Raw genomic sequence first — 18062 nt, forward strand, 5'->3', positions numbered from 1 at the left:
ATAAGCGCTTTAGCTGCTAACGTGATTTGCTTAAGGGTATTTGAACTATGTATATATTGCAGTGGCTCATTCTCTCTGTGTCTATGGTCTGATGAAGCAGTAGTGAAAGCGCATACCAAGTTTTATTTATTTGGCAACTAAGTTTTATTTGTTTGGTAATAAATAAGTTTCTACTTCAGCCAGTGTGTTACTCCATTGGTTTTGTTCTGTGACACTGTATACTATGCCGTTATATGTCTTTGCTGTATTCCAGTTAAAGGTATACAGTTTAGCATGTTTGCTGTATCCTGATGTTGTGGGTGTATAATTTTGTATAAGAAAGTCGGTGTCTTTTAGACTATGGGCTTTTTAAGATTTGGCAGAGTAACTTCTGTGATAAGTAACTCCTACTTAAATGATAAGATTTATGTTTTCCTCAAAGCACATTCTAACATCTGAGTCCAAGGAGAAAAGGAGAAATTCCAATTTGTGTGTGCATTTTGAGTCTTTCATGTGCTGTTATGCAGTGTCTGTAGCTTAAATGTAGAAAGTATCCCAAGATTACATCCTCCTCCTCTTTGTGATGAGGCATATAGCAAGTTATTTTTTCAGTAAGCATTTTTTTTCTGAACAACTCATACAATTCCTTTCCATCTAATGTCCTGCTGCATTTCTTTTTTTTTTTTTTTTTTTGAAAAATATTTTTATTGCATTTTAAATCAATATGAAATCATAACATAAATTAGCAAAAACGTAACAGTCAACTAAAACAAATGAAACTATATACAAAGCCCATAACAAAAAAAATACATTGAGCAAAAGCATTAAAACTTTTCCAGTAAATCTTAAATTTTTGCCAAGATAAATATTTATGTGTAATTGTTCATGTTCTGCCATGCACAGTTTTGAAGTTCCGTATTACATGCATTTTTTTACTATTGAGATAAATTCTGTAAATGAGAGGATATTTTTACTTTTTCAGTTCATTGTAATGACTTTTCCGGCAATAGCCAGGATGGACCAAAGGAGGGCCACTTGTTTTTTTTGGTATGTAATTTGGAATTGGGACATTAAATAAAATCAAGGAATTTGAAACAGTGCAATTGTCTGGCTACGGTGCTTTAGCAATGTTTCTGAATTGTACCCAAAATGGAACAACCAATTTACATTCTATAACCATATGGAGCCAGTTTGCATTTAAAACTTCATCACATCTCCAACATTTTGTATTTTCTTGTATATAAATCAGGGCAATTTTATGTGGTGTTAAAAAAGTTGTGTGTAAATACTTCCAAGTAAAAAGAAATCCAATAAAATGATGACATGCTGTAGGTTATAGATTTCAAAAGATTTCAAATATATATTTTTTACTGATGTCTGAAAAAGTTTTGTTATATATTTTTGTTGAGTAGTCCCAATAAGACAAATTGAAAGCTATAAACTCAGCTCTTAGAATCTCATAAATCAATGATATGCAAGACTTTTCGGTCTCCTCACTATTCATTTTAAAGAACAAATAAAAAAATTTAGGTATGGATTTCGTAGTCACATTAAATGATGTTTGCATTTTACTAATATATTCCCTAAAATGTCTATGTTTAACCAATTATTTCCATTTATATAACATCTGACCAATAAATAAACTACATACTGCTGATTATTTCCATTTAAAAACTGATACCAAAATGTTAAGCCATTTTCTCTAAGCCCAAGTATTTTACTTTGATTAAATGATTCCAGACAACCATTAGTGTAAGCTACGGAGAAACATCAAATTAATAGATTTTAACCAGATAATTGCTAGTAATCACCTTTCTGAATATACTTAAAATATAATTAACAAAAGGAATAGAAACAGGATAATTTTTGGTGTTCATACGAAAGTCTTTTATGATCCAGTATATTTTATTAATGTCTGACTGAAAATTTGCATTTATTTCAGGTATATTATTTGAAGGTATAATTATTTCATGTAACCATTTCCAGTTTGAAATGTAGGTAGAATTTAACCAATGACTCACTATATCAATAATGCCCAAGTTAGTATATAATTCAGTATTTGGAAATCCATTTCCACTTTCTTCCCAACTTTTTACATGCCAGTCAAAAGCTATTCTTGAGTTTTGAGGATACCACAAAAACTTAAATAAAATGGAATTTAGTTGTTTGATGTTTTTTTTTGTCAGAGATAAAATCAATTGACTGTATATAAAATATATAAAATGTTTTTGGTAATACTCATTTTATCAAAATAAGTCCTTCTTCCTTTGTGAAAAAACATTTTATTCCAGTTATCAGTTAGTTTTATTATTGTGTTAACTAAAATTGTGTAATTTGTGGAAACTGATTCTTTCCAACTAGACTTTATAATAATTCCCAAATATTTAAGCTGCTTATTATCCCAATTGAATTCCTTATAATTCTTCAAATAGGTATTTATTTTTTATCAGTAATGTTTTTTTTATTATGATTAAAACTTAGACGTGAAACCTTTTTAAAATATTTTATCGAATTAAGAATATGTTCTAATGAATATTCTATGTCTCCACCTGTAATTAGGATATCATCAGCAAATAGTTGAATTTTAGAACTATAATTATCTTCTATAGAAAATCCCTTTATTTTTAGCAAAGGGCTCTCTTGACAAAGCAAATAACAAAGGGGATAAAGGGCAACATTGTTTTGCATCGTTTAGTATCTTAAGGGAACTAGATAAAAATTACCCTATTTTAACAAGGAATAAAGAATTCTTATATAATTTTATTATAAGATCAGTCAATTCTGAAGAAACAATATATTCTTTAAGTACTTTAAAAATATATCCAATTAATAGAATCAAAAGCTTTATCTAGGTCTAAGCTTATAATTGAAAGTTCTTTCTTATTTTTATTAGCAACATCTATCAATGATAAGAGTCTAATAATATTATCGTGTACATTCCTATTTAAAATAAATCCAGTTTGATCATCTTTAGCTAGATTTGACATTATATAATTTAATCTTTTCACCAGTATGGACATAAACATTTTATAATCCACATTTAAAAGTGAAATAGGAAGATAAGATGAGGATAATTCTGGGTCTTTATTTTGTTTTAAAATAGGGGATATCAGTGAAAATTTGCAAGAAGGAGGAGGAGTATTTAAAATATTTCTAACTTCTTCGAGTGCTTTTAAAAGAATTTTGAGTGTGTTGTCAGAAATTATTTTATATATCTCAAGGATTATGCCATCTAGACCGGGGGCCTTATTATTTTGTTAATTTTTAAATTGTTCCTTTAGTTCACTGAAAGAAATTGGTTGGTTTATCTAATCTTATACTTTGCCCTTTAGTCCATTTACATTTCATATTTTCATTTAGAAAGCTATCAGTTAATTCACTGTTTTCTAAAGTTAATTTACTGTTATGAATTCATAATGTTTCCTAAAATCCTGTAAAATATCTTTTATATCTGTTGCTTTCTTTAGGTTATTAACTTTATAATTAACCTCTTTAATATAAATTTTGTTATTTAATCTTTTTGATATAATGGCTGATCTGTGTAAATTTGTGGGATTAATGGAATATCATTGTAATTTAATCTTTTCCATATGTATTGTAATTTTATGGTTTAACATTTCTGTATATTTCTGCTCTTAAGCTTTCATAGGTTCATAGGTTCATACTAGGCTATCTGCCCTAGGGCATTTGTAAGCCTAGCCAGAATGTGTTTGGCTTTCGCCACCCATTTTAAATGAGTTTTAGTATGCCCTTTTTCAAGGTTAGTTTACTGTGCCTCTGTCTAACAGTGACACAGAAGTGATCCCCGGGGTAAACCTACGATCTTCCATCCACTCATCAAGATTCCTCTTGAAGAGGGTCAGTGAGGGACTCTGCCTAACTTTGACTGGGATTCTATTCCAGAGTGAAGGGAGCCTCTGGGTTATGAATCTGTCCCTCCAGCATGTCCTATTTATTTCTGTGCTGAGGTTCAAGTCCCACGAGCGTGTAGCTCGAAGGGATTTGGATTTTCTGAGGTGAAGCATGTCCATCAATTCCGGGTTGGACATGACCTTATACGTCAGGCACAGATCGCCTCTAAGTAGGCGGTATGCAACTGAGTAGAGCTGGAGTTTCTTTAACCGAGCAGCACATGGCATCTGTTTGAGCCCTTTGATCCTCTTGGTGAGGTACTTTTGGGGTCTTTCTAGTTGCTGCAGGTGTCGGGTAAGGTACATCCTGAATGGGGCATTGTATTCAATTACTGGCCTGATGAGGGATGAGTAAAGAGGCACGATGACCTCCCTTGATCTAGATGTGAATCCCTTCATGATAAGGTGGGCTATATAGAAGGTTTTTCTAACCACTTTGACCACGTGATTGTCAAATGAGAGATTGCTATCAACTTGGGTCCCCAGGTCCCTAATTACTTCTTCCGTACTTAATGGGTTGCCACCTATGCGGTAATTTGTGGGCACTTTGTTTTTGCCAAAGGGGATGACTATACACTTTTTGGCATTGAGCTTGAGGCCATGGTCTATGAGACCTTTTTGGAGGATGCTTGTGTCAGCTGGAGAGTCAGTTATGGCGCCCAGTTTGCAGTCATCTGCGAACTTCGTCAGCCATAGTCCACCCATGTTGTCCTGTACCTCCGAGAAATATATACCAAACAAGAGAGGTCCCAGGACTGAGCCTTGTGGGACGCCACTTGTGTCTGGTTTGGAGTCTGACATGGCTCCAGCAATTCTGACCATGTGTGTCCTGTCCTTGAGCCAGTTTGCAACCCATCTAATGACATAGGGGTTTATATTTAAGCTGGGGAGCTTATCTATGATGCCCGAGTGGGGTATTGTATCGAAGGCTTTTGCAAGGTCCAGGTAGGCTGTGTGGACCACCTTCCCCTTGTCAATGGCCTTGGTGACTGATTCAAAGAAATCGACCAGGTTTAAGAGGCAGGATCTACCGTTAACAAAGCCGAATTGGGTAGGATCCAGTGTCTGTAGGTCCCCAATATCTTTATTTATGAGTTCCATGATGATCCTCTCCATAGCCTTGCAGACCAAGCTAGTCAAGCTTATGGGGCGATAGTTACCGGGGTCCATTGAGGCACCACCTTTGTGGAGAGGGACCACTGTTGCTGTACGCCATTCTTTGGGTACATATCCTGTAGTAAGACTGAGGTTGAACAGTAGCTTTATGCTGCGGTTCAGCTTTTCTTGAGTTCATGTAGGACACAGCCCGGGACACTGTCTGGTCCCATTGATGCTGTGATTTTGCTTTGGAGAGGGCAACTCTTACCTGAGCATCTGAGATGTCAGGGGGGCAGCACTCTGCTGGGATAGATATTTGCTCTTTTGGGGGGGGGGGTTTGCACTGAACCCGTCAGCCAGGATGTTGGCAATGTCTGTGGGTTCAGTGTATTTTTTGTCATTTTGGACTAACTCTGAGCATATCTGGGAGTTACCACCCAGGTTCCTAACATAACTAAAGAACGCCTTGTGATTATCTTTAGTGTCCTGTGCAGTTTTTCTCTCGAAGCTGGCCTTGGATGATTTTATGAGGGACCGTAGTTTTTTGCTAATACTGATCAGTGATGCCTTCCCTTTTAGGGATTTTGCTCTATCATATAGTAGCTTCCTTCTTCTATTTTATAGTTTATTTATGGCTGGGGTCCATCAGACAGGACGCCTGCCTTTGGGGGACTGGGTCTTGGTTTTATTTGGGATTGCATGATCCATGTATTCCTGAAGGTGTCCATAGAATGCGTTTATAAAGGATTCTGCTGTTTGGGCGGTATTTTCCACTGGCCCGGGGGCTTTGAAGGATTCCACCTCGGTTTTGAGGAGTGTGAAGTTTGCTTTAGAGAAGTTTTTCACTGTGGTTTTCTGGGCAGGGGGTGGGGTTGGGATGTGGATATCCAGTGAGATAATTTATGGTCCGATCTTGCCAGTGAGGGGCATACCTCAGGTCTGGAACATAGAGTCCCCATGTTGGTGATGATCAGGTCCAGTATGTTTTCCCCTCTTGTGGGAGTGGTGACAATTTGTTCCATAGCATTTGAGTTTATAAATTCTAGGAACCTTTGGGCTAAGGTGTTAGGGCTTGAGTAGTGCTCCCAGTCTGTTTTGGTAGTTGAAATCACCCAATATAATGGTGTTTGGAGAGACCTTCATATTTTCTAGTGTTTTCAGGAAAGCCGAATGGGGTTCCTGAGTTTGGGAGGGTGGGGTGGTCTGTAGCAGGCTATAAACTGAAAGGCAGTTTTACCCACTGTTAGTTGCACATAGATAGTCTCCAATGCTTCGTGCTCTGCCACCAACCTGGAGGTGTGGGTATCTTTGACGAATATTGATACTCCCCCTCATTTTGTGGTTTGGTCCGAGTTTTGAGGCTGAAAAGTATGGTATGAGGTATAACCTGGTAGTGCTGGGGTGCTCTCGGGAGCCTTGAACCAGGTTTATGTTACTGCACAGATATCGATGTTCTCCATGCTGAGGAGAGTTTTGAGTGCGTGCATCTTGTGGTTTAGACTTCTGGCGTTGAGTAGCATTACCCTTAGTTTCTTTTTCTTTGTGATATCTATGGAGGTGGGTTTGTCTTTTGAGCCTTGCCTAAAAAAGGCATTTGCAATCTTATCTTTGGGTTTTAAGTTTAATTTTAGTTTATCAGTTTTTGATTTGAAGCAATTAATTCTTCATCCCATTCCTTTCTTTTGTAGAGATACCAGCTCTTGATTCTATCATATGAATATGCTTTTAATGTGTCCCACAGAATAACATTAGCAAATTTGCCATTATTATTAAATTCCATAAACAAGTTTAATTCCTTTAATAACCATTCCTTTAATTTTTGTAATATAAGCTGGAATTCTTTGCCAAAAGACTAAATCTTTAGATTTTTGTATTAAAATTAAATGCAATTGCATTGTGGTCAGTCAAAGGACACAATTATTGATGCTTCAGCAATTTTAGAATATAGCCCACTAGAAGTAAAAACTGTATTTGCTTGAGTGCCAAATCTATATGAGTAATGTGTGTAATTAAGGGAATTTGACAACTTCAAATCATATATATATATATATATATATATATATATATATATATATATATATCTTGGATGCGTTGTATTTATTAAATAATTTGTTTAGCAGTGGCGTATAGTTTAGGTTTTCTATCTTTAGTAGTATCTCTTTCTGATAAAATGCAATTGAAATCACCAGCCAATAGAATTTCTCCCGTTGAATATAAATTTATAATATCCAAATATTTTTGTCACTTTAGAACCATTTACAGGAGTCCAATAAACATTCGCAAATGTATAATGTTTTTTATTGAGTTCAAGTACTACCAGACCCATCATCCCATTTTTGTCAGAGTGTCAACTACTTTAGGCATAGTCCTTGATTTCCTCCACAAAATAGGAATGCCTGTCCTTTTTGAGTCCACAAATATTGTATAGTCTTTAAATAACATTTTATCTCCAAGTCCTTTTTAACAAGTGTGTTTCTTGTATAAAAAAAAACAAGGTGAGCTTTATTTATTTTTAAATATTTAAACTATTTCTCTTCATGGGATTATTAAGACCCTCAATATCCAATGAAATACATTTACAAACTGACATTTGTTAAAGTAAAACTGATCTAAGAGAGTTAGATTATTGTGCTGAGTCAAGAAGCCATATTTAATTTTAATACATTTTGCTATGGACAAGATAACAAATCTAACTGCTAATAATCTAATTGTAATATTTATACCCCCTAACATGGAATAAAATATTCCTGGTTTGATGAAGTATTCATGCAAACCAACTTCAACCATCACCCTATTTACTACCCAATGACAATCTGTTGCTACTACCTCTAAATTTAAACTGTTTATCAAACTGTATTAGGATATAAAGCTTTCTCTTAATATCTAACTCTTTTTTTAAAGTCAAAACACTATATATCTAAAACCTAATACTATTAATTATATAATCAATTTTCCAATAATAAAAATAAACTTTCCAATAACTGTACATAGTATTGCCTTATCAAAAGTAGTTCATACTGCTAAATAACATATGAGAAATGTCTCAGAACATCCACAGTGCAGTACTGATAGAGAGTGTGAATCTAAAAATGATTTTTACATTTCACGTAGCACAACATTCCAAGCAGCTATAAGATACCCAATTCTTTTAAAGGGTTCTGAGAATCTTTGTAAGTAGTGTTGTAGAAAGATGCATGTTTAAAAACTTATTTAATATTTACAGTAAGTGTCAATGATTGATATGTATTATTGCCATTTATTCCATTATGTGACATATCGCTGAATACCTTAGCAAGATCAAATATAACACTATGTTAAATCAACAACTTATTTTTATATATACTGCAAGAAAAGAAAACAGATAAAATATGTTTTAACGTAAAGTCTGTACGCTCCACACTCCCATTCTGTAATGAAGAACTTAATTTTAACATTATAATTTGTAAAAAGGAAGTCTCATATTTTGACTTACGAACAAAACTTGCTTTCACTTTTTCCATTTCTTCATGGCACTTTCAAAATCTCAACATTCCATTGGATGCATATCCTGTGAGTTCAGAGTTCAGATTGTCCTTCCTGTTATACCTATATACTGGCAAGGAATCTACGATCATCTGCATTACAAAACACAGGTGGCGACTATCTCCAAAATACTTATATGCATTCGAGTGGAAAATTTATTTTGTTTTAGTTGTTTAAGGTAGAAGAAAGCTTATGACTGCTTCAGGTGAGCTGCATTTTCAAAACAAATGCATCCAGTGGATTTTTAACATGCAAGATGTTCAAAGTTGCATATATAACATTCAGTCTGATGATGTCAATTTTCATTCTATCCTCAGCCTGTGGATTTGGTTCCGATCCTTGGAACTGACTCAGCTGCTACAATAGCTCATGGGAACCAAAAACTCTGGAGTTCATCCCTTATCCACATGCACCTGTCCTAATTATCTCAGATTTTGTTTGACACTTCTCAGGTTATACGTGGCGTCATCCCTGTCTAGCCAGATAAGTGATTTATTTCTATTATAAGTCTTAAATTCTTTGTTCTTTATTAAAAAGCTCCTTACCCTTTCAAACGTTTGTTCTCTTTGATGCTGTTGCCAGTATCCCACTTTTCTAACCCCATCTTTCTGTTCCTTTTACCCCTTTGTGTAGCTGTGTAGCTGTTGGATATAATCATTGATATCTTCCCTCTTTCTATCTCCTCTACACTTTATGCAGCCTTTAAATATCATAGTTGATATTTCTGTCTTTTAAAAAGAATAACAAAAAAAACCTGTTGTACTGCTTTACTGTATTACCTTCTTTTCGTTGAACCTTTTAAGGAGAGTATTTGTGGTGTGTAGTTGCTTTAGTGGTGGCTACAGAAAAAGGCCTGGTGGGCTTTAAGCACTGTGAGAAATGTGGTCACAAAATTCCTTACTCTGATTCACATTTTCTATGTGTATATTGTTTGGGGGTCCTCCATCTTCAGGAGGACTGCTGTATTTGCCATTCCTTCAGTAATTGCTTTAAGCCATAGTTTGTCAATGTGCCTTTTGCTGGTGCATCATTGTTTGGCCCTAAAGTTAAAGACACGTTGACCAGGTGTGAGACAGATGGGAAAACCCTTTCTGCTGTCGGCATACGTTTTTCTACTCTCCAAAGATCCTTTTCAAGGAATCAGCACAGAGGTGGAAGAATGTGGTTTAGGAAATTACAAGGGTCTTCTCAGGAAACGTGGTGGTGGTTGTTCCCCCAGGGGCAGGTGGGGGAACTCTAATGGGAGATGCCACCCTTGTGACAGAGGGGGCTCGCAAAACCAAGGGTACAGAAATTCTTTCTTTGGTAAACTTTTTCAGTGATCCTGAAAGGAGGCCTGATTGTCTCATTGGAGTCTCTGGTCCCTGCATCAGAGAGCCTGGCTTCAAATAACTTCTGATACATGGGTGCAGAGGATTATATGCAGAGGTTATATTGTACCATTTTCCCTTCCTCTGTCCACTTACAAAAAAATCCCAGATGTTCCACCCAGTCAAAGGGAACAAGCAGCAATATAAATACAAAAGCTACTAGAAAAAAGTCCTCCATGAGGTCCCACCAGACCAGAAAGAATCTGGGATTTACTCAAGGTTCTTTTTAGTGCCAAAAAAGACAGGGGACTGGAGACCAATTTTGGATCTCAGCAAATTAAACAAATCTGTTTGAACAAATTCCAGATGGTCACAGTTCAGTCTCTTCTTCCTTTTTTGGAACAGGGCAAAAGGATATGCTTGATAGACCTTCAGGATGTGTACTATGACATAAAGATACACAGATGATCCAGAAGGTCCGTGTGCTTCTGGCTGGGAGACGGTTACTACCAATTCAGAGTACTTCCCCTTGGCCTTACCACAGCCCCCAGGGTGTTCATCAAGTGCATGGCAGTAGCAGCAGCTCACTTGAGACTGCAAGGATGTCAGGTGTTTCCCTATTTGGATGACTGGCTCATCACCGCTATGACCAGACATTGACTAGTAGAGGCAAGAGAAAAAGTTCTCCATACATACTGCTTCCTGGGCATAACCATAAATTATGAAAAATTTCATCTGGAACCAACACAAATACTGGATTTCATAGGGGCTTCCTTAAACACAAAGAACCACAATTGCCTCCCTTCTCTCACAAAGAGTGGAGCAATCTGATTTCAAGTCAGGAAAATAATCACCAGCAACAAAGTCCCAGCAAGATTAGTACTTCAAACGCTGGGGTCCATGGCAGCATTGATAACACTTGTCGCCTTGGCCAGATTTCACATGAGAATTTTACAATGACTGCTTGCAGCACAATGGTCCATTCTTTATCAACCAATGTCAACACCAATTATAATCACCAGTATCAGCAAAAGAGATCTTAAGTGGTGGATTCAATGGATCAAATTCTGCATGGTTGTCCTTTCATTCCTCCGCAGTACAAGGCCACAGTGACCATGGACAATTCCCAGCTATGGTGGGGGGGCATTGTTTGGGGAGTGCAGTTCAAGGCACTTGGTCTCCAGTAGAGGCCAGTTTGCAGATCAATGTCCTAGTGATGAGAGCAATGCATTTAGCAATGCAAGCCTTCCAAGATGCTCTTCCCTTGGGGACAGTCACAGTTCAGATGGACAACATGTCAGTAGTTTGGTACATCAACAAACAAGGAAGACCAGATCATACCCATTATGTTGAGAAGCTCTGACTGTGGCAGTGGGTGAGTTCATTCAACTGTTTTCTCTTAGCAATGCACATTCTGGGGAAGTCCAGTGTGATAGCAGACAAAATTAAGCAGGTGCATACTTTTACCTCACAAATGGTCCTTCAGATAGAACGCATCAGAAAGGATACTCCGAAGATGGAGTCAGCCAAGCTGTGATCTATTTTCCTCTCCCCTAAACAACGTTAAGCAACTTTTTTGCCCTGATTCCTCCCCCCCCCCAGAGGGGGAATTACCAAGGGATGTTATTCTTCACAATTGCTCCCCCCCCCACTCTCCTATATGCCTTTTCACCAATTTCATTAATTCCCAAATTCCTACAAAAAGCAATCAGGTTGAAGAACACAATTATCTACATTGCACCTTATTAGCCTCAACAGGTTTGCTTCCCCTTCCTTTGACCTCACCTTGGTTTTTGGATCCATTTCCAGATCTCCTGTCTCACCCAACAGACATGGTTCTTCTGGACATTCCAAATATCAAGCTGACAGTTTGGTTTCTTCAGTTCCATTAGTAGCTAGACAACCTATACTCTCTTCCTCTGTCCAGTACATATTGCTATCTTCTAATAAGGCTTCTACACAAAAGCTTTACTCTAGTAAATGAAGAGATTTGCGTATTGGGTGCTCCAGAATGACACTGAACCTTTTTTGTCTCAAATTCATGAGATTCTCCATTTTTTATCTGTGCTTTTCAATGAAGGAGCTTCGGCTTCCACAAACAGAGTACAATTAGCAGCTATATCCAGTTTTCGCATTAGCTTTCAAAACTCTTCTGCCACTTCTCACAAGCTTTGTAAATATTTTTTGAGGGGTACTTTTCTTTTAAAACCTCCTTACAAAGATCCTACTCCTCTTTGGGGGCTGAATTTGGTGTTGCAATCACTCATTCAGTCTCCCTTTGAACCTGCAAGTGAGCGTGATATTTAGTTCCTGACTTGGAAAACAATTTTCTTTGGGGCAGTAACTTCTACAAGAAGAATTTTAGAGATTCAAGCTTTGTCTTTTAAATTTCAGTATCTGATTTTTTCACAAAGATAATCTCACTCAGGTCTGACCCCTCTTTCCTACCTAAGGTGGTTTCAGAGACCAATATCAACCAATGTATTTAACCTGCCAGTATTTTTCCCCAACTTTTCTAACAAAGTTCACAGACAATTAAGATTCTATCTTCATAGAACAAAAGATTTCAGGAAGTCAGACCAATTATTTGTCTTCTTCTCACATACCAGATTGGGAAAACCTGTTCCTAAAGTAACTTTAGCCGGATGGCTCACAAATTCTATCTCATTCACTTGTACCATGTTGAGCATTTCCTTATCAAAACCCTTGCAAGCCCATTCAACTAGGGCTGTAGCAGTGTCAGCGGTATTCCAGCCTAGATCTTCCATGGAATGACATCTGTGCAGCAGCAACCTGGGCTACTCCCCATACCTCTATTACTCATTACAAATTGGATCTGGTCTCCAGGGGTAGAGCATCATTCGGCTCAATGGTGCTCAGGAACATCCTTCCTCAAGTCCACCCAGTATATAAAGTAGCTGGAGACTCTGACCCAGAGGTAGAGGATAGAATGAAAATTGACAACATCAGATAAAGAAGTTATGTACTCACCATACATTCCATCTGTGTTGTCCATTTTCATTCTTCCTCAACTCCCCATCTTCCAACCTCCTGCCCTTAACTTCTGGAAGAATGGGTAATAAATAAAATATTACCTCATTTTTGGTATACGTTTACAGTTCCAGATATAGTCTCCATGAAAGTATTTGCTTTTCTATTAGCAGACTCGATCTGAGGTAATTAGGATAGGTGCATTATGAGTAAGGGATGAATTTGAGAGTTTTTGATTCCCATGAGCTAGTGTAGTGGCCGAGTCAGTTCCAATGACTGGAACGGAGCCCAAAGGTTGAGGAAGGATGAAAATGGACAACACAGATGGATCGTTATGGTGAGTCCATAACTTCTTTTTTAAAACCATTTAAACATCAATACTGTACATAAACTCCTCTACCATCATCAAAATCAAATCTTTACATATTAATCAACAACATTACCAAAGAAAGCTAATGCAAGAGAGAAAAGGAAAACACTTGCCATATTTATTTATTTATTATTTATTTGTTTCCAGTTTGATGACCGGGGAGGTCCACTGGGCTCAGGGAGCCCATTTTCATTGGAGGCCCAGGGAGAAAAGCTCCGCATTACATAGTTTAGTTACATATACAATCATAGTAAAGAAGACACAGTTACAATTTCATTCCATGCTAGAGAACAGGAATAAATTCTTTGGTTACATAGTACCTAAATATTTAGGATGGCAGTGGTAACTTAATTGAGAGGGAGAATAAAGACTTAGAAGGAAAAGAGAGAAAAAAAAAGAAAAAAAGGTGGGATGGGTTATTTATAATACGTACAATTATGTTATTTACAATATGTATATTTATGCTAGGTTAGCTTGTACTCAGATACTACATATACTACATATACATATACATATACTACAACCTTGATCATTATAACTATATAAAGCACATAGATATAAACTTTGATATTATAGGTTAACCAAAATGTACTTTTAGTTTTAAACTTTATTATTAATTTAGGTTATTTAATAATATATTTATCAGTTTATTTATTTCATTAATATGTAAGATAAAGGACTATTACTAAAATAACTTGTTATTAGCATTAGCATTAAATAGTAATTATCCTTCCTCTATCACAAAACAGGACTTTCTGTAACAACCTACCCTAAAAACTACTATTGTTCCTTTTTATGTATACTGTAAAAGTCTTTGCTATACTCCTGACTATTGACACTGTATAACAATGTATCACTACTAATTGCCTTGTAAAAATCCTGTAACATTGCTATGTAATTGCTATTAATCCCTATGTATAGAGAAAATGTAAAATATGTTGGAGCTTTTCTCCCTGTGCCTCTGCTGAAAAGGGGCTTTTCAGCTCAGTTGGACAACAAATCCAACAATTTATATATTATATGTATTAATATATAATAATATATTTATATATTATTATGTATAGAGAAAATGTAAAATATGTTGGAGCTTTTCTCCCTGTGCCTCTGCTGAAAAGGGGCTTTTCAGCTCAGTTGGACAACAACCGGTCAACAAATGTAAAATAAATAAATAAATAATAAAATAAATATTCTAATTTCAACTACTAAGATCTAATATGATTTAATATTATCCTACAAATATGATAAGGTAAATTACTATTTGTATTATTGTTTGATATAGTTAGATATGTTAAAATATATTACCTTAAGAGTTGTGATATTCCTTAGTAGAAATAAAAGCAGTCTTTCAAGACCATAATGCAACAAAATAAACAGAATAAAAAAGACGTTACTTTTCTTTAAACTTTTTACTGTTTTTTTTTTTTTCTTTTCTTAGTTGTCCATACGTTTTTAGTTGCTTGTCTTTTTGGACTAGTTAAAGACCAGCCCATTTCTTCTGACTTGTCCAACAGTTTATTTTTCTGTGCAAAGTCCAGAACTTCATCAAGTGTGTTAAGAATTTTTGACATTCAGGAAAAAAAAATCTTGATTTTAGCAGGGAGTATAAGTTGAGCTTTGATGTTTGGCTTTAGATTTTTAATTAGAGGAATGCAGGCTTTTCTCTTAGAGGGCACTGAAGAAGTATAGTCATTGTCAAATCTTATGTTTTTTTCCATTTATTTTTATTGGAGAACCTGACCAGGCTGTTTTTAATACCAAGTCCTTATCCTTGTTAGAGAGGAATTTAACAGTTATAGATTTTGGCACAGATGATTTATTTGTTGAAGAAATATTTGCGAGAGATCTATGAGCTCTTTCTGTTCTGAAGGAAAGTGATTTTGGCAAGTTTAAAGTTTTTGGTAACCATGGATTTAAAAATTGTACCATGTTGTTACCACCACCATTCTCTGGCACTCCATATATTCTAATATTATTTCTCCTGGACCTGCTTTCCAAATGATCTACTTTTTTCCCAGAATTAAAGTGTTTTGTTGTAGGAGAAATTCTTCTTGACTTTCATTTTCAGTCAGTCTTCCATCCATGTCATTTACTGTTTCTTCTATAGATTAGATTTGATCTGAATGTTTCATAATAACTTCATTAGGTAAATATAGTTGTTTCTTACTGTCCTCTTTTATATTGTCCATTTTACATTCCAACCTATCCATTTTGACTGAAAGGTCTTGAAATGAATGATTATAGCTCTTTCTTCATCAAACTTTCCTGAGGAGAAGCTTTAGAGCGACTCATGACTGTATCTGGCTAAAGGACTTCTGACAGGATAAAAACTTAAAAGAATCTTTAAAATTTGGTTTCTTATCATAGCTTTAATACTAAACTATTTTTTAAAAAGAAAAATATTTATGTATATAATTTCTTGGCACTAAGACTAAATTAAATATTCCTGTCAGAATAACTGAAAAGAAGGTGAGCAGATTTTTTGTGCTGCTAACTGTGTGCCATCTTGGCAACACCACCTCCTGCTGCATTTCATAATAACAAATGTACTGGCTTACTGTGTAGCTTATTTATGAGGCGAAATTTATTGTTTATACTGTGATGTGGGATTTGTTTTTATAGAATTAGCCAGATATTTTAAATGTTGGAAAAGAGACACATTGCTGTGAAAATGTCCAAGTTAAACATTCACAATCCAGATGGCTGTCTGTAAGTCTGGCACCAATATCAATCAACATACTGGATACTGGACATCTCTGCAGCACACACACTGTAACAATAGTCTACGAAACAGCTTCATTTAAGCATGTACAACATACAGAACAAATAATATAATTTAGGATTAGATTTGGTAAAGAAGTGTTGGGGGTATGGGCTTTCTTAATATTTTGTTTCAAAATGAAACCAAGTAACAGATTAAACACAATGTATTCTGTTGTATGGACTAAATGAAGGCATTTCATTCAAATCCTTCTTTAGGGAAAGGGGTTTAAGCTGGCCAATTGTCAGTAGCAGTTAGTTGTTTAGGAGCTGCTAATGGGGTAGTTCAGTGTTTTGTATTACTGCCTGAGAAAGGGTATGTTATCTGACCAAAGTTTGTTTTGTTTGTAATATTTTTTGATTTAATGAAGTGTTTGTTGATTTTACAGGTTGTGTTTTATAGTTTTATGAAATGTTTTCTTCAAGGCTCATTTTATATCTGACTTGGCTTTATTGCCATATATCTTTATACCACTTTTCTAATTGAATTTATGCTGTGTTTATTCCTTTAGATGATATTTCTCAGTTCATTAGCAATGGCTGCAGCAATTATTGATCAAATCAGGCCACTGCAGTGTATGAAAATAAACTGTCACTGATGTTAAATGATTTATATTTGTTGACTTAAAATGTAAGTTACACAACAGTGATGTCTGTGACAGACATCACTGTTGTGTAACTTATATTTTTCGTTTCAATGATTATAAATTTAAATTGTTCCATAGCACAATAAAAATACATCTCTGTAATAAGCAGTACCCTGTCTTTTACAGAATTATCAATTCTGAAGCGGAAGAGAAAAAGAGGGAGGCCTAAAGGTTCAACAAAGAAATTTTTTGTAGACAAAGTCATACCAGATGCCAACAGCAACAGCAAGCATGAAGAAAAAACAGAAGAACATGATGATGGATATGAACAGGGTATATGTGAAGTGGTACCTGATAGCCTGGAATGCCAAAAATGTAACAGAACATTTTCTAACTCAAGGCAACTTAGGAAGCACATTTGCCTGATCATCTTGAGTGAAGAGGGAGATGCAGAAGGAGAAAATGGTAAGATAAGAAAAAAATCTTTATTAATGTGTTTTGCTGTCTGAATTGCCCGTTTATATTTTAGCCCATTTTCATTGGAGGTCCAAGGAAAAAGCTCTGAAAAACTACTTATGGTAATAAGCAGGCAGCAATGCCCATCAAGATGGGTGTTACAGGTAAATAGCAGGCCACTCAGTGGTGCTGGACCTCCCTACCCATAAGAGGTCCACTCTTTCCCTGTATTTCTCATGCCAGAGATCATTATTACACTAATAAAATGGGGTATTTGTTAACTTGTTCATAGGTAAGTACTAAGCTAGCTGCCCTTGCAGGGCATTTTAAGCCTATCCAATTTCCATTTTTGTGCTTGAATTAACCTATTCCATTTAGAGACTGACCTTATCCATCCCATGGTTAATAATTATACATTCCCATAATGAGAATAACTGGGATCATACTGTTGATAATTTGAGGGGACCTATGCATGGGATAAAGTACTTAGGAGCTGCCTGGTTCCATTAGTAGTATAGGGGGCTGTCCTGGGGTAAATTTTCTGTTCCTCATCCAAGTTACATTTGAATATGGACCGGTATGAACTTTGTTTTATGTGTATAGGAAGTCTGTTCCAGAGCAGCAGCATCCTATCCTCTGTGAGATATACCTGTCCCTCAAAACCCTTCTGTTGATGTTGCAGAAGAGGTTTAGATCCTTAGACCAAGTATTTCTGATACCATTTGACTTGCAGTAAATCCCATCAGTATTGGGTCAGAGGGTGCCTTATATGCCAAGCACAGCTTACCTTTTATCAGTCTGTAGGATATACAGTGACAGGACTTTGAGTTGGTTCACGTAGTATATGTTGTTTAGGCCTTGTATACTTTTAGTAAGGTGTCTCTGTGGGTGTTCCAGTTGTTGTATGTGTCTGGACAGATACATGCCAAAGGGGGTATTGTATTCAATTATTGGCCTAGTAAAGGCTTAGTAAAGGGGGCAATGACATCCCCAGGTCTAACACATTCCCCTTGTTGATAAGCTGTGCAATATAGGATTTTCTTGCAACAATAGACGTGTTGGTCAAAACTTAGATAACTGT

General features: G+C 36.0%; 1 protein-coding gene across 1 annotated transcript in view; it reads left to right on the forward strand.

The window, feature by feature from the left end:
* The window catches only part of ZFAT (zinc finger and AT-hook domain containing), a 1471085-nt gene that overhangs the window by 220037 nt on the left and 1232986 nt on the right, over positions 1-18062 (forward strand). The window contains exon 3 of the mRNA XM_044067201.1: positions 16712-16990. Coding sequence (XP_043923136.1) covers positions 16712-16990 — 279 coding nt within the window. The remainder of the gene's footprint in view (positions 1-16711; positions 16991-18062) is intronic.

The sequence above is a fragment of the Protopterus annectens genome, chromosome 3.part1 (genome assembly GCF_019279795.1).
Source record: "Protopterus annectens isolate FY-2018-M chromosome 3.part1, PAN1.0, whole genome shotgun sequence".
In the NCBI taxonomy this organism is placed as follows: Eukaryota; Metazoa; Chordata; order Ceratodontiformes; family Protopteridae; genus Protopterus; species Protopterus annectens.